General features: G+C 37.3%; 5 protein-coding genes and 1 non-coding gene across 6 annotated transcripts; 2 read left to right on the top strand and 4 right to left on the bottom strand.

Annotated features, from left to right (window-relative positions):
- The first annotated feature begins 535 nt into the window (after nt 1–535).
- Nucleotides 536–4,239, top strand: VAMP724 (vesicle-associated membrane protein 724). Its single transcript, XM_007035503.3, has 5 exons — nt 536–893; nt 2,509–2,650; nt 2,751–2,871; nt 3,641–3,703; nt 3,792–4,239. Exons 1-5 carry the CDS (start codon nt 704–706, stop codon nt 3,939–3,941), a joined length of 666 nt encoding a protein of 221 aa, XP_007035565.1. The 5' UTR covers nt 536–703; the 3' UTR covers nt 3,942–4,239.
- Nucleotides 4,240–7,958: 3,719 nt separating this feature from the next.
- Nucleotides 7,959–8,707, bottom strand: LOC18603489 (flowering-promoting factor 1-like protein 1). The gene has a single exon (XM_018119274.2). The coding sequence runs from the start codon at nt 8,685–8,687 to the stop codon at nt 8,250–8,252; it is 438 nt and encodes a 145-aa protein (XP_017974763.1). The 5' UTR covers nt 8,688–8,707; the 3' UTR covers nt 7,959–8,249.
- A 5,871-nt stretch (nt 8,708–14,578) lies between these two features.
- TRNAG-CCC (transfer RNA glycine (anticodon CCC)) lies at nt 14,579–14,649 on the top strand. The gene has a single exon. It is a non-coding gene; the product is annotated as a tRNA-Gly (tRNA).
- Nucleotides 14,650–16,101: 1,452 nt separating this feature from the next.
- LOC18603488 (RNA binding protein) lies at nt 16,102–16,996 on the bottom strand. Its single transcript, XM_007035500.3, has one exon. The coding sequence runs from the start codon at nt 16,946–16,948 to the stop codon at nt 16,367–16,369; it is 582 nt and encodes a 193-aa protein (XP_007035562.1). The 5' UTR covers nt 16,949–16,996; the 3' UTR covers nt 16,102–16,366.
- Nucleotides 16,997–17,878: 882 nt separating this feature from the next.
- LOC18603487 (glutathione S-transferase F13-like) lies at nt 17,879–20,018 on the bottom strand. Its single transcript, XM_007035499.3, has 3 exons — nt 18,765–20,018; nt 18,621–18,669; nt 17,879–18,542 (listed from the first exon to the last, which is right to left on the bottom strand). The coding sequence occupies exons 1-3, from the start codon at nt 18,909–18,911 to the stop codon at nt 18,094–18,096; spliced, it is 645 nt and encodes a 214-aa protein (XP_007035561.3). The 5' UTR covers nt 18,912–20,018; the 3' UTR covers nt 17,879–18,093.
- A 142-nt stretch (nt 20,019–20,160) lies between these two features.
- On the bottom strand, nt 20,161–21,337 carry LOC18603486 (protein SRC2-like). The gene has a single exon (XM_007035498.3). It carries the CDS (start codon nt 21,235–21,237, stop codon nt 20,365–20,367), a length of 873 nt encoding a protein of 290 aa, XP_007035560.3. The 5' UTR covers nt 21,238–21,337; the 3' UTR covers nt 20,161–20,364.
- Nucleotides 21,338–25,715: the final 4,378 nt, after the last annotated feature.

Genomic DNA, 25,715 nt, shown 5'->3' with positions numbered 1-25,715 from the left:
TCATGTATTAATGAGTAGTATTTACCATCAATTCAAATAATCATTATCATCGGCGGCCTTAATTAAGAGTCTGGGTTTAAATTCTTTTTATTGATAGTGAGGTGTAAACTTAAGAAACAATTCTGTTCTCATTGTTGACATGTTCTCGACCTAATAAAATAGTTCTACAAAATCTAGAAAGACGTACCATTCGTAAGCTACATACCGATTGCATGCTTTTGTTTAATTTATTTAAATATTTCATTATTTTTAGCTCCACAAATTAATTTGTGGGTCCAAAAACAGTCAACTTGCAACTATTTTATTAATTTCCACATAATTTATTTATTTTTTTAAATAAATAAATCGCCGCCATGGCAGAATCCCTGTCTTAGACTCTTTCCCAAGTCTGTAATCCTTTTCCCACACTAATAATCATTCTTTGCTTTTACTATCAAATAAAGAAGAACAATAATCCCGTTTTGCCAAGTCCATTTTCCATAAATCTAAGACAAAACGTCACCGTTTAGTTTTAAATGGCCAAATATGAAGCAAATTGCTTTCTTCGCAACAAGGAAAGAAACCAAACACGGCCTTAAAAATAAAGAAGAGAATACTAACGTTAGAACTAGAACAAGCAAGCTCCTTGTCTATTGCTCTCTCTCTGTTTTTGTCTCTCTGATCAACTCGTGAGCTAACCCAGTTTAGCTCAAAAGAGAAAAAAATGAGTCAGGAACCGTTTATATACAGCTTCGTGGCTCGAGGAACGATGATCTTAGCCGAGTACACTGAGTTCACGGGGAATTTTCCAGCCATCGCAGCTCAGTGTTTGCAAAGACTCCCTTCTTCTAACAACAAGTTTACTTACAACTGTGATCACCATACCTTTAATTTTCTTGTCGAAGATGGTTATGGTAATTCCTGGAACTCTGATCTTCTTTGTTTCCTTTCTCTGTTTTTTTCTTCTTCTTTTTCTCTAGAAACAAACAGGGTAGTGGGAGTTTAAAAGCTGAATTGGAGATTAAAGTTGTTGGATCTAGCTAAAAGAGTGTAAAATGGGATGTGGGCTGGTGGGTTTTGTTAAAAAAAATTGAAAAGTTAGCTTCCTTTTATTGGATGGGTTAGTTTTTCTCCGTTTGGTTGCTGAGAAAACTGAGGAAAATGGTGCGGAAGTAATTGTTTGATCCTAATTTTGATTCATAGATGCTGGTTAAAGAAAGTTGAATAGTAGTAATATCAAAATTGGGTGGAAAGGGATCTTTTTTCATTTCTCAAAATTTCTGTATTTGATTTCTTTTAGACCTCAAGAAGTTGTGGATTTTGGATAAACGTTTGATCTTTGTTAATGAGATAATAATCATATATTTATCTCAAGCATATAAATGAAGCTTTCAATCAATTCTCATTCAAATTAAATGAAGCTATAGGGAGATTAATATTTGAAAACCATGTGCTCTTTGTATATGCCTAAACTTGAATTTGACAGTGGGCGTTTTAAAGAAGGTTAAAGATTGAAAATCTATATTCTTGATTTGAATTGTCTGATAGATGGATACTTTTTTATAAATATAAAGGTGTCTATCATGTTCATTTTATGCAAATAATTGACTGGCTTGGAAAATAATCAATTAATTTTGGTGACTGAATTGGAAAACCATCTGTTCCTTTGGCTTGGTTGTTCTTAAATATATTTTGCATTTATTTTTCTGTTTTAATGAATTTGAATAGTTTCCATGTCCTTGTGGTGAGGGCCTTTGGTCCCTAGGAAGCTTGTAATGTGGAAAAAATGAAAAGGCTGATGCACTGATTATTTTGAAGGTTCACTTGCAATTATGCTTACTAATCTACAAGTCTGCATGACCTATTTTCTGGTTGGATATCTTTTTATATGTTTGTTATATGTCTGAGCAATATCAGAGCTTGCTTTGATTAATCAGGGGCAAGGTAAAGACATGGTGAGTAAAAATTAGTAATTAAAATTGGAGGGTTACTATTTAAATTCTAAAATTTTTGGGAGCCAGTGTAATAAGTTCTTCCAATACGGTATCCAAAATGAAAGACTTTAGATTTTTCTTGGACAGTTGGGTTATGCGGAGGAGGGGAGCTTCTGGTATCCTTACAGCTCCCGCTGTTACTGAGTGATGTTGAAATTGCCCCCGATAACACAAGCCTGTTAATGCCTACCCTTTAACAGTTATTCCACAATGCATTTTAAAGTTGAGGCTACAAAATAGTACCAAGCTGAGCTTTTGCTATGATCATCTTGATATTTCTAGTTCCTTCAGTGTTTTTAGGATGACAGAAACTGACAAGATAAACAAGTGTTTTTCCGCTATTAATGAAAGCATATCAATTGTGCTAGTAATTTTACAATCTATCACTACCAGTTCTTAACTAAGTATTTGACCATTTTATTTGATGTTTTAACGGTACCTAAGGCGATGCACTCTCAATTGTCTTCATTGAGATTAATGTTTTATTGCTTCCGTAATTAATACTCTTGACTTTTATGCCTTTCAATATATGCAGCTTATTGTGTTGTTGCCAAAGATTCTGTGGGAAAGCAAATCTCCATTGCTTTTTTGGAACGTATGAAAGCAGACTTCAAAAAAAGATATGGGGGTGGAAAAGCAGATACCGCTATTGCCAAAAGTCTAAATAAGGAGTTTGGGTATGTTCATCCATGCAACTGATGGATGGGTATTCTTTAATTTCATTTTTTTTTGTTCTCATAAATATTTTCTGTTAAAACAAAACTATGTAATTTGTAGGCCAATAATGAAAGAGCACATGAAATATATTATTGAACATGCTGAAGAAATTGAAAAGCTATTAAAGGTGAAGGCTCAAGTTTCAGAAGTTAAAAGTATAATGTTGGAGAATATTGACAAGGTTAGTGCTTCTACTGTTGTGTCTTGTGCTTTGGCATTCCTTACCTTCAGCGGTTCTCTAGACATGGTTGGTGCTATGGTTCATTATTGAAATCCCATGCCTTTGGTTTCCCTCTCCCCAACCTTTCCCTTTTCTTTCTATGTTTTGCATGCACATGCACAAACATAATAAAAATACCAAAAATTGAGAATAAGAATGGAGTTGTTCCAGTGTCCCTACAATGCAATAATTAGCAGCATGGTGCTCACCTCTGGAAAATGCTTTCCTTGTATGCACAATTAGGCAAATTTATGTATAGAAATTGAAAGTTACAACTAGGTTGATAATGGTTGTGAATATGTTGAGAGACCAGGTATCAAAGAGCGAAGTTACAGAACTATGAAGTGAGTAGGTTTCAAGTAATATGAGGATTATTTGAAATAGGGGATAGCTGTGAAGAAAAGGGTGCCGGACAACTCTTGAGCTGTGGTTTAATACAGTGAATGCCATTAGTATATCCAAAGGCTTGGTGAAAGTTACTTGCAATATGATGAGTAATTGTTGAAATCAGTATCAGCCATCAAAGGTTACTATCTCTGTTAGTGGAATATTGATTTAATTAGGGTTTGGTTTGTTTTCTTCTATCTGGATTCTACAGTACCTATTACTATTTGTCAAATAGTATTTGCTTGAAGTGTATTGTTCAAGGGTCAGTTGACTCTAGACCAGGTCTAATAGGTAAATCAAGCTGCATTATATTGTTTACACGATCCTCTGTTCTGCATCTCAGGCAATTGATAGAGGGGAAAACCTAACGACTCTTGCTGACAAGACAGAGAATCTACGTGATCAGGTAAATTCCATTTTCCAGGTTAAGCTCTATCGTAGTTTATATTTATCTAGGCCGAGTATGAAGCAGTTTTTCTTGTTGCCTTTTCCAGGCCCAAGCATACAGGAAGCAGGGGGCACAAATCCGCCGTAAGATGTGGTATCAGAACATGAAGATAAAATTGGTTGTTCTCGGAATCTTGCTACTTCTAGTCCTTATAATCTGGCTTTCCGTTTGTCATGGATTTGATTGCACCAACTAGTAGTACCTTTGTCTTATGGAGTTTGTGGTATACAAATGAGCTTTCTCAACAGCTTGTATTCAGCAGGATGGTCAGTTCACGTCTAAGCCGTTCTTACCATCTTCTTGAGTTGGTCTTGGGAGGATTTAGGGCTGTCATTGAAACACAAAAGACAGAAACAGAGAGAGATATCTGTCTCATGTATTATATTTAGTGGTCTTGTCTTGTCAGAAGAAAAGCACAATGTATTTTTTGTTTCTTTCTTCTTACTTTTTCTTTTATAGCAATAAAACTTTACAAAGAAACGATTTTGATACAATGATGAATGACTACCTGATAATTCTTGCAAGAATAATTCTGCCCCCCAAAGAGAATTATCAAGGTTCCAACTAGTAGAACCCAAACATCATGTCATGTTACCGTAACAGAAAGGAAGTGAAGAGATTGGGTAAACTTTGGAATTCACCCCACACCCACACCCATATTGTAAGGTATTATCGGTTATGAACTTATTGAATTTTACAGTTTATTTTATAAAATAAATTCATAAATTGAAAAAAATGTGAATATTTAAATACTTAATTTTACCTTAGAATGCAGATGATGTAAAATTCACCTTGAGCCCAACATTATGTCTTCTCCGTGACCGTGTCACAGACCCCGAGCCCAACATTGATATGGTTTTTGCCACTGTATAGGCTTGTTCAAAAGGTTAAGGCCAGATTTTCCAATGCCTTTGTTTGTTTGAAAAGCCCAACAGGCCGGTGCTTACTGAGACCAGGTGAAATTCTGGCAACTATGGACCTATTTCACCACCCAAAACTCACCTCCCATTGGTGATACCCAGAAGTCAGTACAGATGGCAACTTCATTTTTTTTTTTGGTAAAACATTTGAACAGAGTATGTTCCATCAACGAACACTTTCGGCAACAACTCTTCCAACGTTGTCCTAACATTGACTACTTAAGACATAGATGATGACATGCATCCTTGTCCCCTTTTTGCTTTCTTCTGCAGCATGTGTTCCTGTTGCTCTTTTGAAATTGCTTTCCCAAGCTTCATAATATCCACTCTCCCAAATGATTATGATGAGAATTGCAAGCACAAAAAAGCAGCATAAATCCCCGAACTAAACCCTTAGTTTATTCCATAGGTTCACCACAAAGTCATGGCTTGCCAACCTCACCAAAATTTTTAATAAAACTTTTGCCTTTCGAGTGCACCAGCATCTCTAATAGGCCTAGCTGCATATGCCTAGGCTAATCCGGCATGAAACAGATGATAAAATCAAGGTAGGCGCCAGAATTTTTTTGACTGGTAGAGATTCTTTTCCATAGTTGGTAATAAAAGGAACATGAGGTAATAATGTCTACTAAAAAGTATTAGGCATGCTTGTTAGAGTTGAAATTATGCCATTTACTCCTTCAATGGTCATTATCATTGGCTCTACAAATGGAGTTCTAGGTAAAACTATGATTTCCATGCCATTTATTTTGGTTTTAGGTGAAGATTTATCAACTTTTATACACCTTGATGACCCAAGAAGATGAAGACAGTGGACTATATTGTATAATTGGAAATAGCACCCTTTAATGAAAAAACCAAGGTGTGGGTCATGAAGAATGGATGGCAAAGTCAAAGTTGCAGCCTCCATTCTTCTTCCTTCCCTTCTTTTTGATTAAAAAAAGAGTGTAGGAATGCAGAAACAATGCATGGAATGACAAGACAAAAGTGCTGTGGTGGTCTGATCCAAAACCAAACTCATGAGAAGACAAAACAGGATCTCTCTTGCCCCATCCTTTGTGGATAGGATCAAAGAAGCAGCTTTCTCATCTCCATCACCCCTCTTTATGAGTTCATTCAATTCTCTCTCTCTCTCTTCTAAAAATTGAGAAAAAACAGCTCAAGTGAAGGAAGTGACTACTCAATGTACACCGTAATGCTAGCCCATTCAAAGAAGGAATGGGCTTGTATTGCCATGACTGGGAAACAAAAATCTAGAAAGTCTTGAAGACCCTTTTTGGCGGCTTTGTCTGGATGTACACACGTGTTGATAAGAGTTCGTTTCCACACGAGTTTATAGTGCCAGTAAGCTAAGAAATGCTTACAAAATCTTGGGAGCACATGTTTTTTGGAACTGTTCATGGCCTTTAGCCAAAGATTCGGGATATTCATGCAGGGTCACTAATTCAATATCTCCGGGGAAATCTTTCCATGCTCAAGACTTTTCGAGAAAGTGAGTGTGGATTCTTAACATATATGTGAGATTAATCACTTTAATATTCTTTTTTACATATAAATATTTCAAATTTATAAAGTTATATATACTACGAAAAAAAACAATAATACAATAACGTCTGTTGTAATATCATGATAATATCTTTTTAAAGCACATTGTGTCCTTGGCTCGTAAGCATTGGTAGAGAGTAAAGACAAATGTCCTTGTTAAAATGTCTACACTTGGCATGAGTATTGGAAATCTAGGAGGGGGTCCTAATAATCAAAGGAAATTGAAAAGGAAAAAAAAAACAGAAAATTTGCCATTGGTCCACCAGGTTGTACCAAGCTTTGATTTTAGACCATTCCCTTTTTATATGTTTCCGATTGCTCTCCACCCAGCATGTTAAGTTTTCAGCCGTGTGCAAGCCCTAATTTGCTGGTCAAAATGGTAACACAGATGCTCCCTTGCTCCAAAAATGGTGGTCCCAAAATTCTTAAGCTCAAATTGCTATCTCTGATTGATTGGAATGGTTCTCTGGTTTAGATTTTAGATGTGGGGGCTCTGTCAAATTTGACATTGAGCTTTATAAATGTAGTCGTTACGTTTGTTGTTTATAAGAATATGGGATCAAAATGAGGCCTGACTAGACAAGTGTTTTCATGATTGGACGAGTTATATCCCCTAAAAGGTTCAAAAACGACAAGAACAAGCCCTTTCTCTTCATTTGGGGGAGATTAACAGGGCACCAAGGATGTTGGAGGTATCTATCTTTTAACTGATACGTAGATTAACAAAAACAGAAACATTATGTGGTTGGGAGTTTGGTAATATCTAATCTTAAGAAGTGAAATTTTTCTTTATATATTGATATTTATAGATCAGTAGTTCTTTGTGAAGTAAGGGATTAAAAACCCATGTTCTAATAAGCTCTTCAATGAAAATTTGTCTTTTTAAACTTTGCTTGAACTGGGACATTGGCAAGTAAAGTAGCATGCTATATTGAGTCCAAACTAATTGTGTTTCTTTTTGCATGAACACAAACTTCTCTTGTTGAGAAATACTTAATCAAAGCTTAAACATCCCCATTGGTTAACTCTTAAACAATGCAACAATGCATACATATAGATCTGCCATGAAAGTTCTCCATGATTTCTTGAGCTATCTAGATATTCCAATTCCGGAAAGAGTTTCTATTTTGGGTGTTTAACTATACATTGATAAAATGTTTCTACCTGAAGACAAAGCTCACATTTTGTCTTACTTTCCGAGATTGGTTACCTGATTTTGCCTGCTCCGTTCCAGTTTCCAAGCACAGGCACTTACCAGACTGTCTTTCGCAAGTTGGCCAATTTGGTCAGCTTTTCGGATGGAGAGAAAAAAAAACATAGAGTGGGAAAAAGACAGTATCCTTCCATACATATTGGATAGGCCTGTCAACTTGGGTGCAACCACGTGGCATTACCACGTTGTTGGTAAGCAAACCCCAAAGTGAACCTTGTCCTTTTCTGTTCTTTAACAGTTCCCTTTAGGTCTCTTCATTGCCATAAAGCAAATACCCACATTTTCGTTCCTATTAACTTCATACAATAATTAAGCTTAGAATACATTGGTTTGAACCTTTCTTGGCTGTCAAAGCACTTTCTTCCATTTCACAATCTTGCATGACAGCCGGTCGTGCTAGGTTCCATGTCGACACTGACACTTGGTCAACTCGAGTACGTGTCATTACAAATTACATCGAAATTAAATTATGATTGTATCGATTTAAACACGAAATTTATTAGTTGTACATGTTATTTTGAATGGAAAGTGAAAGTGAATCACACAAAGAAACATCAATTTTCATTCATAATCACAATAGTAATGTACAGAAGGAAGACAAAGCAAGTCACACAGCTACTTACCAAGCAAACAATCGTCGGCACATTAACTTCCTTAACCTAATTGCACAACCCCACAGGCTTTACCCTTCAACATATTCCATTTTAAAGACCAAAACCCATATAGCAAACTCGAAGAACAAACTCATCACATTCAACACAAACAAAGAAAGAAGGAGAAGGAGAAGGAGAAGGAAGATGAACACAAAGTGCTACACTACTACGTACTACATATCCCTAACTTCAAACGCGTTACGGTTTTTGACGACGATGTCGAACATGTGCATAGACTTGAACTTGCTGAAATCCTTGGGGAGAGAGATCAAATGGACGGTGGAGCGTTTGTGGAACTGGAGAAGATCAGGGTCGTCGTAGTACCTCTCCCACCCAAGAGACGATAGCTTGCGCTCTAGAACCGCGTAGGAAGTGATCACTTCGTTCGAAGGGGTGTGCACCAGCACTTTGCGCCGGATGTTGGAGCCCTGTCGGCTTCCATCCATTGACTCAGCCCCAGGGTTCTCAACCAGGCGAACCACTCCGTTCTTGAAAACCCAAACACCAGACATTCGAACCAGGAAGAAAATTCTAACTTGGGTGGAAAGAAACAAGGACTTTGAAGACTGAAAAAATATAGCTAGCAACTCTCTCTTGGCGATGGGGTACATGGGGTGATGGGATTGTAGGGTATATATAGGTGAGTCGAGTCCTTGAAGGATAGGCTGATCAGAGGAGGAGAGAGAGAGAGAAAGTATGGGGATGTTTAGGCAGAGGTGTAGCTACGGTGGGGCCCAAAGAGGGAGGTGGGGGGAGAGAGAGAGCCTGAGAGGGGTCTCAAGGACGCATTGAGGTCAGGTCAGGGCTGGCTAGCTAGGGACACCAAGGGTTCCATCGATGTGGGCATAACAGGATTGAAGGGAATCCCTGTTTCTTTTTCGCTTAGGCCTTTAATTAAACCCCACCATGGGAATCTTTGTTTTTGTTTTTGTTTTTGTTTTTGTGGGAAAAATGTGGAGAATGTAGACTGGTTCTGGAGAAGCCTAAACGAAAATGACTTGGTAGACGATACCTTGGTGTGTACCTGGGGGCGTAAATGTCAGGAAATTTTGTACACTACGGATCATCGAATCCAGGGCTTTGCAAGGGGCATCGTTCAGAAAAGAAAAGTGTCTAAATATCCATGCTTGTTTGCTGCATGACTAAATGTTGTCTCACCATTCAAGGTAAATGGACTGTATTTAGTCTTAATTCCTTAAGAAAAAATATGCTCCAATCTCGTGAATATCCATTTTCCACTATTAATGCACAATATATATATATATATATATATATATATATATATATATATATATATGTACTTTTCAAAACAAAGATGCACAATATATATGTACATCTATATATACATTGTGATACAAGTAATTGTCTTAAATAATTCTTTTGAAATAATAAATCTTATTTTTAACATACAAATTTTAATCATAAAATTATATGTGGATAAATAATTGCAACATACATTAATTATCTTACTCTTTTTAATATTCTTTTACATAAAAGGATGTACGGGGTAAGTCCCTACTTCCACTTCATATTACCACTATACCTTTATTAAAGATATACCATTTATCCCATAATTTAAACTTGTCATTACATATTCAAAAACTAACCATTTTGAAATCGAATTCAACAATAATAGATTACTTACCAACTCAAGATTATGATCTAAAAACTTGCAATGCATTCTTAATAGCCATCAATTTTGCAAAATTAGAATTCTCTACTCCAAGTGGACCAAAGAAAATTTCAATAAGAGAATTAGTAAAATCTCTTAATACTCTTTCAGAACCTGCAGGATCGGATTCATTAATAGAATTGAGATGTTAATTTGGATTTTTTTTTTCTCTTGAAACTTCCTTGTATATGTATCAAGAAAAATAATATTTGTGCTTACAAGGAAACAATATGGAAATGAGAGAGAGATGTGCTTTGCATGCAGAATTTGCACAAGGGGAAAGGGGAGGTCATGAAAGAGTCTGTAAAGGTCTAATGTCCTTTTCCAAAATTTGTGAATGGTTTTGTGTACAATGATCAAAGAATGTGCGGGGAGAGTGAGGGGTGTGGGACCAAAATGCAAGGATTCCCAATTCTGGTTGTTGGAAATGGGAAAGAGTTCTTTTGCGTTGGAACTTCACCCATTGTAGGATTTTTTTCCAAACTTGCCTAACTGTTTTGACTTATCAACTATTTTTCTCCGAACATCAATAATAGAGGCATTCCTTCTTTAAAACCCCAAAAAAAAAGAAAGAATTTAAAGATTTTACCATTAAGAAACTATGTGCATTATTATCCTTAATCACTGCCATGACTCATGAATGGTTAATTTTATTTATATTAGGAGCTAAACCTTGATTTGAAAGGGATCAATCAGAGGTAGTGAACCCTAAATTTTGTTTGCTCTCCCTATGTACTGGTGCCTCTGTGTTTTCCTTCCACCGATTTTATGTGGACCAAGGGATTCCATGTTTAGGTTTAATGGTTTTTAAGTCTTAAGAAGTATTTGATCCTTCATTTGTTCCGGGTGTGTTAGAATTACTCATGTTACTAGCTATACCAATGGCAATGAGTCTGTCTGCTAAAGTAGAATGTCGGTTTTAAGTTTACAGCAAATGACCTAAATGACTGCGTGGGAGTTTGTCAGAGACACATGTCGAAGTTGGGGCATGAGAATTTGCTTGGCACTCACCATTTTTGACCTCAAAGAGTGCAATACTTTCATGCCCTTAATTTGTTTTTTGCAAGAAGTCATGTGGATTAAAATTCCAACGCATGGTTCTTAAGGCAAAGCAGAAATCCGGAAGAATGTCGATGGAGAAGCAAGCAACAACTTGAAAGTCCGTAAAAGCAAATGGCTTAGATTCTGGCACCCAATTAACCCCAACCAAACCCAAACGATGACGCATGGGAGTGTAGGCCTTTAGGGCACACAATCTTTTTTTATCCAGCATCACGGTCGCAGCAATGGTTAGCGTCGGCAACCCTCCTCCTCGTGCCCCATGGTCCTCCCCTGACGCAGACCTCTTTCGACTAAAGCCAGCATTGCCCTTCACTCTTCACATGACAAAGATCTCCTTAGCCCCCTCCCTCTCTCTCTCGTTTTTTTGGATATAACTTATTTGTCACCTTCCTCCAAAATTCCTCTCAATCGTTGCTTGCTGGTCCACCATCGACTTTTCTGCATTTGTTTCCTTCAAGTGTCGACTACGCTTACTTTTCAACCCTACTATAAGCCAATTTCAGGTGTTCTCTTTATAGTGTCACCATCCATATTTACCTCCAAAGTATTATTCGTATTGATTCATTGGATATTTTTGTCTCAACTTTGGTATGTTACAAAAAATCTAATAAGTTGAAGATGATATGAAGAATTAAATATCTAATACTACTATTCTACACAATTAATATGAGATTTTGAGTGATTCAAACTTTTTTTTTTACTTTTTAGATATAAAATAAATATGTGTTATATCGATTGCTCACGGAAAGAATAAGTAAGGAAAGAAATTTCCTTGAAATTGAACCTGACGTAGCTAGGAGGCAAAACAATGAGGTGGGCGTCCAAGGGAAAGATTTTCCACCCCACATTTCCTTTCCTTTTTCTCTTCTCCCATCGCAGACATAGATTTGGATGATTCTCTCAAGAACCCACCAATCCACCATGAGGTTCGACGACATGCCACATCAGCTTCTGGCATGTAAAAAATTTTCCCATGCTCTTTTCTAATTTCTTGATATAAAAAAAAAAAAGGTTACATTCAAAGAACATCTTCAAGCTAGACCCCAAATTCGACCACCTTTCATAGACATGCTTTGCTTTCAATCCTAAACCAAGCAGAGAATCATTGAAGGAAGGGAGGGGAGAGGGGAAGGATCCCACAAAAGAATGAAAGCTCAGCTCTCTCAATCATCACTAACTACAAGCCCATGTGATTGTCCCCTATCTAGACAAAGCCAAAAATATTTCGAGTCCTATATTTAACCTAACAAGATACCTGTATCAACCCCTTTTTCCCATATGTATATGCCTTTTCATATTAACCTCTTCTTTTTCAATAAAAGCATGCATCCATCTTAATCACTAAAGTATGGCTTGTTGGATTTCCTCTCATATAGTAAAATCATCACTTACATGACATCCATTAGTACTAAGTAAACGCAAAAGATTACTAGCTAAGTATATGTAGCCAAAGCCATGAATTAATATTGTGAGATACTCGCAAAGGTTGAAGAAAAAAACATAAATTTATAATTTATCTAATAAGAATTTGTGTGAATGAAGTTGTTCTTCATATCCTAATTTAATCTGAATAAAAAGAATATGCTAACATGAACGAGAATAATTAAGTTAAGTTATGTACTTGACTTTTACTAGTTACGACAAGACGTTAATAGCATGAAACACAAGTTCAAATCCCTAATCATGAATAATTATTCCATCTTTATTGGGTTTTTTTAGAACTAATAAACTAAACCAAGGGTTGAGAGGCTCTTGTTAACTATACATATTTCTCTTAAACGTGATTGTTTGATGTCTTAAAACTAATGATGAGCAACTGGAATCCACTATGCATAAAGGAGGAAATTGCGTACTCAGTGATCATTTGTTTACAATAAAAAACAAAAGGGAAATTCTCTCTTGAAAGGAAATTCTGATAAAAAACATGCAAATTATCCACCTTAATCACACATAAATAGAGTATCTTTCTAAATTAAATTTACATGTACATGGACCCTCCTCTCTTTGGTGTACATTATGAACCTATTCTCTCCACAATGCCTACTCAATATATAACAAAGAGATTAAACTCTCATTGGGTGTATTAAAGTTTTGGAGTATATTTCAATGGTGGGAACTTTTAGTCTATAGAAAGGAGGAATTTTTTTTTTTTTGCTATAAGGGGGAATAAAATAAAAAGCTAAGGGAAAGAATGCTTTGCTTATCTATAATCTATTGTTAGGATTATGCCTAACTTTGATTAAAATAAGATGGAATTAGGCCATTTGCATTGATTTTGAGAATAAAGTATACTGAAGACACTTGGAATGTAGGATCAATTCCCCTCTATATATATATATGTAAGAACAAAATTAAGGAGAGAGCAATCCTTGATTCATATTCCATAATTCACTTGAAAATGACAGGATAAAATGTATAATTATATAAAATTCAAGATCAATGAATTTGTAAAAGTTACATTGGGTGTACAATCATTCGAGAAATGACATAAATCAAATCAAAATAATTAAAGGTAAGATTAGAATTCATAGAACTTTAGGGTTGTGCATGCAACATAGCCTTTTTTTGCATAGTTTAAGCATGGAATATTATGAGCAAAAAACGTCAATCTCCCTAATTTTGCATAGATTATCAACCTGATTATGAGTCTTCCCGACCGTGAACCAAATGTGCTTCCATCTATTACTTGGTTAATGGCCTAATCTTACAAGAGAGAACAACAAAGTTTCTTTTTGTTATGTAACAACAAAGCTCAAAAACAAAATAAATGTGTTACCAGGGTGGCTCTCATCTCATCTTTAGGACAATTTTTTGCCTTGGAAAAACATATACTTTTCTTTTACAATTGGTCAAGAGTGGCATTACCCACCAAAGGGATCTAAAAGTTTCTTTTACTATGAATTTTGATGTTGTGATCTGTGGTCCTGACAACCCAGTTCAGTTAAAAATCTCAAAGGTAAAAGAAAAGAGATTGGTTAGTAGGGCAAAGTTGGTTTGGATTAGATCCAGCCAATGGCAAAGCCAATTGAGCTGTTAATGAGCCCAATTGGCAGAATTTGGCTTACATCAAAAGATATTACCATATTGGGAAGTCATGTTGATGAGCTGAGATTCTAAGGTCTCAAAGCTAAATTGAACTTGATGGTAGATGGTGTGTTAATGTTGTATAGTGTAAATGTGGCCAGCAACTTTGTGTTGGAAGGCAAAAGTTTCATTAGAGAGGACAGCCACCGGGGGGCGGAGGAGCCTGGTCATCTTCCCCCTGCCGACCAAAAGATTCACACCTTTGTTTGATTACGAAAGCCTAGGGCAAAAAGCCCAAAGTATCCATTGTTATGGAATGGTAAGCCTAGGATTTTGATTGAACCATTTCGCCAGGCCCAGAATAAACATGGCACTGTCGTCATTAGTTTTACAGCAATGAAAACACGTTCACATTAGTGATTTTGCCCCATGCAAATATGGGATTTTACTAGAATCTCGAATCTTTTTAGTGCTAATTACATGACTTCAATTCTTTCACCTCTTACAGATTCCTTGTTCTTTTTATTTTATCTTAGCCACTGAATATTTTCTTTAATCTTACTCATAATCTATCTCTAACAAGTTTGAGCAAGTTCATTACTTGTCAACTTGGATTTCTTTCAGGATAAACTTTGTTATTCTGAGATTTAACATCTCCTTTTCCTACCTGTGAGAGCAGATTGATCCTTTCCTATCGATTTCTGCTGTGAAAGAAACTTCAACTGAAGGTTGAACCAACAACAAGCGCATCTGGTGTAGTGGTATCATAGTACCGTCCCACGGTACTGACCGGGGTTCGATTCCCCGGATGCGCAACTTTCAGACCTGGTGCCTTTTTGGGTCTGACTCGATCCTGTCAAAGTCCAGACACAACCCAAAGACATGGCAAACAAAGCACGAATCCAACGTGCCACATCGATACCCTCATGGGCCCCCTGTTCCAAGTTTGGCACGCCGTTAACCCACCATACAGGTTTGTAATATCCTTAACAAATAACTTTGGAAGACTGCTCTCTTTCTGCACAGATGTTTATGCAAAGCATGAGACTGTACTCATCGTAAACCTCTTACTGCTAAACAGCCTAGTTCACAATTTATATTTTCTATTTTGTTAACAGTAATGTATACAGAAGTCCTCCCTGAAGAAGCATAACCAAACACAAGATCCCACAGAAACAATAATCAGGTTCCACAGAAACAATAATCAGGTTTACTTAGAGGACATTGGCGGCTGTCAAGCACCCCATGCCTAAATGAATCAAATCTTATCAAGATCATGTTAAATGGTAAATGGTATATAAGAACATGCAGATCAAAAACTCTACAAAGCTTCGAACTGAAGCTGCAATAACAGGGAACACACCCCACTCGAGGAGGTGCTAAGGTTCAAAGCTTCTATAGAATAAATTGAAAGATCAAAACATATAGTAACCTAGGCATGTGATAAAAATGCAATTAGAAGGTCTTGTTTGAGATTGCTGATACCAAAACAATGAATTTGACTTCAAGGACAAAAGATTCTGATTGAAACTTAGGATATCTCAGAATCTGACCACTTTGTGCCTGAAAATAGCCACATCCCTACCCCATGGACCCTGTGTTTTAAGTTTGACATATGATTAGCCCAGCATACAAGTTTGTAATATCCCTAACAAGACTGCTCTCCCACTGCAGAGATGTTTATGCAATGCATGAGAGTACCACATAGTAAACCTCTTACTGCTAAACATCCTAGTTCACAATTTATATTTTCTATTTTGTTTAACAGTGATGTATACAGAAGTTCTCCTTGAAGAAGCATAACCAAACACAAGATCCCACTGAAACAATTATCACGTTCGCTTAGAGAACATTTGAGGAACAAGCAGCCCATGCTTAAATGAATTAAATCTTATTAAGGTCATCTTAAATGGTATATAAGAACATGCAGAATGTAAAAAAAGCTTGCAAATCAAACTCTACAAAGATTTGAACAGAAGCTGCAATAACAGGGAACACACCCCACTCCAGGAGGTGGTATGGTTCAAAGCTTCTATAGACTAAATTGAAAACGAAAGATCAAAACGTATAGTAACCTATACACATGTGATAAAAATGCAATTCGGTCTTTTTTGAGATTGCTGATACCAAAACAATGAATTTGACTTCAAGGACAAAAGGTTCTAATCGAATCTTAGGATTATCTCAGAAAATTTTATTCACACAATAGCAGTTACCAAGCTTGTACTAATGGCGTTCATATCTTTGTGGCAAGAAGAAAACTACTATACAAGCAACAATTTCTGGTTTCATTTAACCAACATCATTAAGTCCATGCTTAAATCTTTCACATTTTCACAGAACATAAATCAACAGAGACATTGCAATATGGTAAAAATGATAACAATAACCCTTCTATCACTCATAAATTTAAGCTAGTACAAAAGCATATGACATTGAAATAGTAAGCTTCAATCAGATATTTGCATTGAAACAACTTACTAACCCCCAAAGTCAAAGACAAAACTCAAACTCAAAATCCAAAATTGATAACTACTCTTCAATTAGCTGCTCACTCTGATTCTCCATCCTCAAATACTCCCCAATATCAGCCTGATGGAGCACCACAATTGCATTAGGATCCAATTTCCTACAATCTTGGGTACTCTTCGCTGCAATCCCAAACCCCAAAGGCAAATCCGACATGGAAAAAATCACAACCCCATCACCAGGCGCAATACTCTCCGTTATCCTCCCTAACCCACCTTTTAAAACATGATTCGCGTACAAAAACGACATCTCCGAGGTGGGTTTCAGCCAGACTTTGTGCTTCGCGTTTGCGGCCAACAGGTTCAAGCACTCTACGGTCAAATGGAAGTTGCCTCCGTGGGTAAATTTGCCGATGCATGTCCCTATAGAAGCCAACTTGGGCCTGGCAACGTTGGTGGCTCGCTTCACCAGCGACTCACTGACGTAGTAGACTTTGTTTTTGTGGAGTCTGAAGCAGTACCGTCCTGGATTCTGGTCGGGGCCTTCGTGAGATGGGTTTTCCACTATGTTCTTCAAGTTGTTGCCCGTGAATTTGAAGATCTTTTCAAAAACGGCGGTGGTTTCTTTCTCGTCTAAAGGTCTCATATTTGCTTCGTTTCGAATTTGTGGAGGTTGTTGCGCTTGTTTAATTTGAGAGGTTTTGCCTTTAGGGTTTTGGCTGATTTTTTGTTAAATAATAAACAAGTCCCTGAACTATATAAAAAAATCAATTAAGTCTCTATATTTTTATTATATTTAATTAAGTCCCTCCCATTAAATATTGACTAATAGATTTAATCAACCATTATTACGTGAGTGATCCATTAAATATTGCTAATTAAGAATTAATTTTTTCTTTTTACCTTGACTAATAAAATCATTAAAATATGAATTTAAAATAAAAAAATAAAAAAACAACTTACTAATTCTTCTCAAACTAATTTAGGATTTAACAAAATTTTCTATTCATTTTAACAAATTAAATCCAACAGTTAAATTTACAGATTCACATCAATTTGAATCGAAAATTTAAGAGTCGAGTCAATAGTTAATTTTGTGTTATCTTAGAGCTTAATTAATTGATTTTAATTCGATATTCAATTTTGTTTCCCTTAATTTAAAAATAAAATTGCTTTTATCTACTTTGTTTGATTATTTCTTTGATTATGTTATGGTAAGAGGATTTTGATGTTTATCCCATGGAAATGTTCGACAGAGGTATATGTCCGGAATCATGGATCAGAAGAGGTGCGCTGCATTATCGTTAAGAGACATAATGATTGCCGATTCAAGGAGAACAATGCCAGTGAATTTGAATTGCAAGATTGAAGCAGCAAGCTTGCGCCATAGATTTCATCCACCCCATCCTCCAAACCAATCTGTAGTTTCGATGGTTATGTTCAGTATCCAGAGTTGTATCCCTTGTTCTTTATCTTGAGTACTGCTTGAATCCTAACTCGTCAGGAGATTTTACCTGTTATTGCCAATTTGGGTGTGGGAATCTATTGTTTCTGACAAGGTTTTCTAACTGATAGATTATGTTACATTAACCTGAAACTTCATTGAAGCAATTTTGTCTTAGGATCAGTCTGAAGATTACAAATTGTAGACAGTAGACACCCCAAATTTTTATTCCAAACACTATTTTATTAGAGACCCGGAGGTCTAGAAATCAAACAAAACGTACATTCTTTATTTCTTGACCATGGATAGCAGCAACAGGGTAGTTGTAACAGATTCCTTGAGACCAGCTACACTTTCATGGTTTCTGCAACCTTAACCGTGGCAGGCCTTGATGAAATATCGTTCCACCATGCGCTTACATGAGGACGAGAAGTTATGACAGATGATTTAGGAGTTCTCATGAAGTAAACAAGATAGGGAATGTGGTGCAGATCAGCCAAGCTATAGAAGTCACCGCCAAGGTATTTACATTTAGACAGCCTCTCCTCGTAGACATCAAGAACTTTTCCTAGCTTCTCCAATTCGGTTTCGATGATCTTCTCATCAGTGGCGATTCCAAATATCGGATTGACAATCATTTGGCGGATGATTGCTTGCATTGGACTGTTGAATTGGTGAGACTCCACTTCCATCCATGTATCCACAATCGTGGACACTGTTAAACTACTTGATCCCAAGAGGTCAATGCCAGTGTCCTTGTACTTGCGTGCCAAGTACTTGGAAATTGCCCTTGATTCTGGCTCAACAAGATTTTATACAAATAAACAAGAAGAAAACCATATGTTTGTCATTTTAAGAGGTTAATGGATCTTACCAAAGATCTTGACGTCCCCATCCTCAAATGCAGGTATTTGGCCAAATGGCTACCAGCAGAAAATAGAACACAAGAACAAAAACAGACAATATTAGCTTATAATGTAACTTCACTGGTGAAGAAATGTTCAGTTAGTAGCCTTACATTGAGAGATAAGTAAGGTTGTTGTTTGTGGGCACCGTTGGCCACATCAACTGGAACAACCTCGTATTCGAGGCCCTTCTCAGATAGACAAAGCAAGACGCGTGCGGTACATGTAGACATGGCATATCCATGAACTTTGATTGACATGGCTATAAACTATTTGGCTATAAGCAAGAAGCAAGAAATGAAGATGGGGAATTGAGAAGAAGTGCTGGTATATATGGCCACAGACGGCTGCACAGCTTTGCCTGAAAGGTTTTATCTGATCTATCGCCTTCATATGTTCCCTCTTTTCACTTCTATTAAACTACTGCCGGCATTCTTGTTGCTTTCCCATTAGAGAAGGCATCTTTGGAAACAAATTCAAGACAAAACAACTTGAGATTAATCATTTGAGATTTCCTTAGGAAAGTAGAATATGTCCAACACAAATACTTACAGCCAAAAAATGTCAAGAATTTGACAGGTAAAGACTAAAGAATTGTGGTTGGCCATGTAGACATAAACTGTCCTAGTTTTGCAACATAATTCGTATTGCATTCTTTCAAATTGTCATGGGGTTTCAGGTTAGCTGGGGCAAAATTCCGAAAGAAATTATGATCATACATAATATCTTGCTTATAGAATCTTTGACAGGTTGCTTCTAGAAAAAGGGTTGAATCAGATGAATTTTAAATTTAAATAAACAAGTAAACATACAAAGGGTCAATTGTGCCTAACTGAGTCCATCCCATTTTACTCTAAACGACAATGACTAATACCAAGACAAATAACACAACAGGTTTAACTCCAACTTGGAAGGAGCTTCTAGTAAAATCAAAGGTGACTTTATGGTTAAATGTTAAGGATGAAGCGGTCCAAAAGCAAGGTCCAGTCCCAGTCCATGTATTTGGGATTTTTAAATAACCTCTCAACTCATTTGCTTTGACTCACCAGACTATGAGTCATGTAGCGATAGCACAATGTGCTGGCTGCGGGCTCTCTTTCTAGGGATTGTGGAGAGTAATGTGAGTATCAAGATAATCAATAGCATGTCAAGAATCATAGAAAGTTTTATGCCCGATATGATTCACAAAAAGTATTAAAGCGCAAGCCCAATCAGGCCATTGCCCAACCCATCATACCATCCAAAAGACGAGCAAAAGCTGACAAATATGGCAAAAGCCTTGATACCCAAGTTGCCCAATTGTTAATGAACCCTGTTCTCTGACGTCTGAATAAAGCTGATATATGGCATCTAAATATTTCGAACCTTTGTAAGCTCTGGCTCGGAGGTTCAACTCCCGTTAAAGAGAGGATCAAAGTCTCAGTCATTGCCTTCTTGGCTTCTTCCATGGAGATATGCCCCATATATGGCTATGGAAAGAAAAGGTCTACAATCCAAATGAAGTTCCAATTGCAAAGCATAACAAGCTTAAAAGTCTTATTTAAACATTTCATATTTCACAAGTGAATAAGAAATGACATATCGTACACCTTTTTCCCTGTTTTTTTCCCTTTCAACAACCACAAAACATTAAAAAAGAAATATAAAAGAGTTATAAGATGCAAAGGAAGTAGTAGCTAAAGCCCCAATAGAAAAGCACACAAAAAAGAAAGATCAAAAACCAAAACCGCCACCATCATCAAACCCTGCATCATATCCAGCATCATAAGCCCCAGCATCAGAGACCATATCTCCAATCAACAACCCACCAATCGCCCCTCCAAGCAACCCAGCTCCCAACCCCATTCCAAACTTGCTATTCTTCTTTGGTGGCTGTTGTTGCACTGGTGGGTACCCATATCCCCCTGGTGGAGGGTAACCATAACCTGGAGGCGGAGGTGGGTAGCCATAACCTGGTGGAGGTGGTGCGTGCGGTGGGTATCCAGCATAAGCCGCCGGTACAGGCTGCGGCGGGTATCCGTAGCCAGGTGGCTGTGGTGGCGGATAAGGTCCAGGCGCACCATATGGGGCGGCTGAACTGGACCCTGCTGCCATGTGTGCCGGATATGCAGTAACAGGCTGATCACCCTTGGTTTTCTCTGACTTGGCAGGCACTGAAACTTTGTCTCCGAACTTGTAAGAAAAGTTCAAGGTACCTTCAGGCTTTCCTGAGGGTTTCCTTACCTGGTAACTAACAAACTTCATGGAACCGCCTTCACTTGTTGAATCCAGGAGCTCTTTAACAGGCACGTTGACTTGACCAAGTTCTTTGTCTCCAAGAATACGCTCGCACTTGATCTTGAACTTAAGGTTCAGATTGTTTTTCTGGGCCAAGGACTCGTCGATGGTGAACTTGACAGGGAAATTCCAGGTTGGGTCTTTGCCACAATCTTTGTCTACAGGGGTTTTTGTCTTCTGCTTGTCCTTCGATGAATCACCCTTGAGGGAAACGATGGCGTACACATCCATTTTATCGATGAGATTGACATTTTTGAGGCCTTTTGCAGAGATGACGTTGATCTCAAAGGTCCTGTGCGCCATAGCCATAGGTACAAAGAAAGAAAGAAAGAAAGAAAGAAAGAAAGAAAGAAAATTTTGCTGGGAGAGGGCAGTGGGCAAACTAATTGAAGATCTTTTTTTTTTTTAATTCCTGGAAAAGCTTTTACGTCAACGCTAAATGCCCAAATGGGGCACTGGGAAAAAGAGAACTAACTATGGCTGGCAATGGATACCGACAGTTATTAACCATGGTTCATGTATCTGACTTTCAACGAATCTTTTGTGGAATAGTCAAATTTCTTGCTTCTTTTGTTTTTTTTTCCCTTAATTTTCAAATATTAAGAATTTCCCCTAGTTCCTTGGCTGGATCCAGGATATTTGACTGGAGCTTAGAGGTATCTTGTCAAGTTCTGATACATTCTTGCCAAATGAGTGGATGCAACACCTTATTCTGGATTATCAACCTAAAAATGCAGATTATGAATAAATACACAAAAGCAAGCTCCAAAACTATCAGAATAAGAAACCAATTAGAAATGTGGAGCATAACATTTAAAACAGATAGTAGAAAACATGAAGTCAACCCTTTCATTGATCTTTCCTAGGTATACAAGCCGGAATAATAACATTGTCATATGACAGCAAGAATGTTAAGAACTACTCATGAAATAGGATAGAGTCTCATTACTCCCTATACTTTTTCCTGTATGTGCCCTTTTCACTTCTCACGTCTCAACTAGTATTTACTTCTATCACATGCTGATGGCTTCCTTCAGAGATGGATAGGCACATAACCCAACCAGCACTTCAAGTCACATACAATTTCACTATCTGGTCCTAAGGCATCAGAGATGGATAGGCACATAACCCAACCAGCACTTCAAGTCAGATACAATTTTACTTCATCTAGTCATAACGTGTAGCATCGGACCGGATATGTCAACATTGAAGGAAGCGGGTGTACTGTCGATGCTGTTGTTCCTGGCCTCAGCTTCATATCGTGCATTACAGGCTGCAACAAAATGGTCAAGTTCATAGCTCTTAATTGCATTCCTAATCAGGTTTAGGAGGTTTAGGAGGATGGAGAGCAAGTGTAGATTGAGCAATGAACACCTACCAGTTCCCAGGAATTTCAGCAGTCGCATAACAAGACAATGCAGAACCACTTAGTTGATTCACATTCGAGTTTTTGACACTGCTATTGACAATCAATTGCTCTCTGCTACTGCTTTGATCCCCATTAGACCTGAATTTTACACGTGGTTTCATATGGAAGGCACCTGCACCAAACTAATCATCCTCTGACTGCTTCAGGCATGATTTAAGTCGAAGCATTGAGTGCAAAAGCTGCTGTTCCTGATGGGCTATTGCTTTCAGGTTTCCAGTATAATCACCAGTTTCAATAGGTGCCGACCGTGGAAACTTATCTAGATCCTCAGGAACATGACGCTTACATGGTTAAGGTAATTCCGAGGCTGGCATGTCCAAGGGTTGAAGGTAGCAATCTACCTTTGCATTGCCGAACAGGGATTTGTTTCCAGCCGCATATCTATATGCAATGTGAGCATCAGATTTATATCTGAATACAATTCGACATGTTGATGATTTCCAAAACAACCGAGGAACAGAATCAAAGGGTCCAAATTGTGTAAATCTGGCTTTCAGCTCTAAAATGGCAATGCTGATTGAAGAGGAAATTGCATTACCAGCAGGCGACTAAATTTTTGCTGGCTTGGGACTCAGAAACCATAGCAGCCGATGGAGCTTTTGTTTGCATGATAACATCTCCTATTACAACAGCATTTTCCTTTTCATATACTGACAGGATTGATAATTTTTGCAGCAGCCCTTGATCAGAATGGACGCTTGATATATCCCACTCGATAAGACATTTTTCTCCTAGCTTCTCCAGGCCTTGATGAGCATTTGCTTCTTGCGGGAGCTTCAGGACTCTAGGAGGGCAGCTCACAGAGGCTTGCAAAGAGCAAAGAGATGCACGAGGAGCTAGAGCATGCATTTAGTCAATATAGAAGAACCTTGATAAACAAGTATGGCACTTGTAGCTCAATTACACTGTTAAAGATAGAACGATCAAAGCCACAAAGAGTGCATACTAAAGTATAAAAACATAACATGACTGAAGACTGTTAATATACTGAAAAGGCCAAATGAATTGGCAAAAAATATCAGGAAAGCACAAGAATTCAATGCCTTCAAAAGGAAATTTTTCTTGTAGATCTACTCCAAAGGCATTGACATATGTCTCGTTAAACTCCTCAAACACTGCCTTCCGATATGCAAGAATTGTAGCCTCGGTCTTAAGCAACCAACACCTTTTTTCAAATTATAACATGGCATCAATGCCAGCCCTTTTGAAAAAACAGAGCATCTTAGTAGGCTGGAAACACATCTCTAGCACTTTCGATTTGCTTTCCTGTATGAACACCAGTCCCATGTCCGCCCACATCAAGCAGAAGGAATTCTTTAACACCAATTGCTTCAAAATTTCGAAGGATTCTGGCAACAACATGACAATTTATGTGCAGCCCCTTCTACACGTCTCCTTTTCTGCATCTTGAACAGCATCCACAAAGGCCCTGGGATTGTTTGCTTCTATTTCTCCACGTCATTGGGATCAAATGGGGCTAAACCACCCAAAAGTATTATCCCCAAAATGACCTTTTCTCTTAGTTTCACTCACAGTTGGCAATGCAAGTGCTTCATCAAATATCTGTCCCGGCCACCATGGATGTGATTTTACCTTTCCCCACACTATATCTCTCCTATTTCATATTTCATATTTCACTCCCGATTGGTTATCTATTGCAGTGCTTCCAATGGCATGAACCATCTATAAGTCTCTCATTGTCAATCCATCATTCCTCATGTTACACATTGAACCAGGAGCCTTAACTGTAGAACAAATTTCCATGAATGGATCTCACAACAAAAATACCATTTTCAACCACTGTGATCCATAGAATCCATACTGTAAACGATACCTTGAAAAAACACACTTTCCTCAGACCCCGTTTTCTTACACAGTAAAGCATAACCATGATATTCAACTTTAAAAACCCAATTCAAGCTTAAATGCACTGTGCTATAATGCTATTTGTTACATGCACAACTAACACTTTGGAAAAAAGGAACCATTAAAGTGGATATGGGTTACATATTTGTCATCTGGTGAAGTTCAAGAAAGAAAGCTTGAGCATAAGGTCTACAAGTTTAAACTGATTTTATCCCAAGTTGAGGTTTTATTATCATTTGCAAGCCTGCTTAGGATTATGCCTTCAAAACCTAATGTCAAACAAGTTTTAATTTTCATAGAATAGTTGTACAATATCAAGGCTCACCAGCATCCTCTAGTCTTTAAGGCAAAAGGTTACTTTCACAAGGTAGCATGATACTCTTGCAAACAACTTTGCTACGGTGAGAAAGTCGGTTTCATTCATTGAAAGGCAATGTGTTGTGTTGAATTGGAATTCAAGGGATCAAATTATGCAGAATATGACCCTTGACAGGAGAACTACCATGAAAAGGAACCTGTCTTGGTTTTAAAGCTTTTAAAGGGAATATAAATCAATCAAAGATGCTGAATTTTGCTCTTCGAAAAAACAAATGCTGAATTTAGCTAAATGGAATGAAACAGGGGAGTTGTCATTGGTCCATTGATGAAGAACTGTTTTTGTTTTTTGGCTTTCCTTTCCTTCCCTGCCATTCAAAGTGAATGTCAAGCATCCAATCAACCCTCGAGGATAAGAACAGAGCCAGTGATGAAGTGTTTCTTTATAACAGGATGATTAGGTTGATGTTAACCTAAACCTTGATCATTATGTTTCCATCACCATCATAATCAAATCATGCTAATAGCAATGTTTACAAATGAGGATGAAACATCATATCATTCCTTTTTCGTGGCATCCCACTTGATTCTTTAGATAAAGCAAATCAACATGAGCGTGACAAAGCAAAGCATTGGGACTCCTACTACCCATTCATGTGCAAATTGTGGAGTATTTTTAACATCCCAATCTTGAATATTTCACACTGCCAAAAGCACATCTCATAACTTAAATGCAACATGGATGGAGCATTGACCCCAAGACAGAATCAAAAGCCAAAAACCAAAGTGAGGTCAAATCAAACCAAACCAAACCAAACCCTCAATTGCAAATACTAAATTAAAAAATATATGAGAAAAAAAAAAGGTAATGTACTATTTCTATGCTTAATCTAATCTAAACCTTGTATTATTAACAAGTAACATTAAAATAATCAAAAGCAGAAAGTGCAAGATGTGACCATCACAGGATTAAAGGACTTTGTAAATCACTAAAAATTTGAAAAAGTTGACAACTATGGTTGGACTAGGTCTATTTGTAAGATTCTCAACCAAGAACATTGTTTTGAAATAAATAAAGCCATTGCTGCAAAAAAAGAATACACAAAATATTTTGGACCAATGATTATTTTGAAGCGTTGTATTGGATATTTCTAAGGTATAATTAAAAAAAATCATT

This window comes from Theobroma cacao, chromosome 4 (assembly GCF_053813885.1).
Source record: "Theobroma cacao isolate CCN51 chromosome 4, ASM5381388v1, whole genome shotgun sequence".
NCBI classification, from domain to species: domain Eukaryota; kingdom Viridiplantae; phylum Streptophyta; class Magnoliopsida; order Malvales; family Malvaceae; genus Theobroma; species Theobroma cacao.
Note: the sequence above shows the minus strand (reverse complement) of the source record. Positions and strands in the feature narration are given on the sequence as shown.

What these genes read in the sequence shown, in the direction of transcription:
- LOC18603486 (XM_007035498.3), bottom strand. Translation starts at nt 21,237, where the DNA reads ATGGCTATGGCGCACAGGACCTTTGAGATCAACGTCATCTCTGCAAAA.
- LOC18603487 (XM_007035499.3), bottom strand. Translation starts at nt 18,911, where the DNA reads ATGTCAATCAAAGTTCATGGATATGCCATGTCTACATGTACCGCACGC. An exon ending in AACCTTACTTATCTCTCAAT is followed by an intron (nt 18,670 to 18,764) that starts GTAAGGCTACTA and finishes TTCTGCTGGTAG; the next exon opens with CCATTTGGCCAAATACCTGC. An exon ending in TGGGGACGTCAAGATCTTTG is followed by an intron (nt 18,543 to 18,620) that starts GTAAGATCCATT and finishes TTGTTGAGCCAG; the next exon opens with AATCAAGGGCAATTTCCAAG.
- VAMP724 (XM_007035503.3), top strand. Translation starts at nt 704, where the DNA reads ATGAGTCAGGAACCGTTTATATACAGCTTCGTGGCTCGAGGAACGATG. An exon ending in AGTCTAAATAAGGAGTTTGG is followed by an intron (nt 2,651 to 2,750) that starts GTATGTTCATCC and finishes TGTAATTTGTAG; the next exon opens with GCCAATAATGAAAGAGCACA. An exon ending in CAGAGAATCTACGTGATCAG is followed by an intron (nt 3,704 to 3,791) that starts GTAAATTCCATT and finishes TGCCTTTTCCAG; the next exon opens with GCCCAAGCATACAGGAAGCA.
- LOC18603488 (XM_007035500.3), bottom strand. Translation starts at nt 16,948, where the DNA reads ATGAGACCTTTAGACGAGAAAGAAACCACCGCCGTTTTTGAAAAGATC.
- LOC18603489 (XM_018119274.2), bottom strand. Translation starts at nt 8,687, where the DNA reads ATGTACCCCATCGCCAAGAGAGAGTTGCTAGCTATATTTTTTCAGTCT.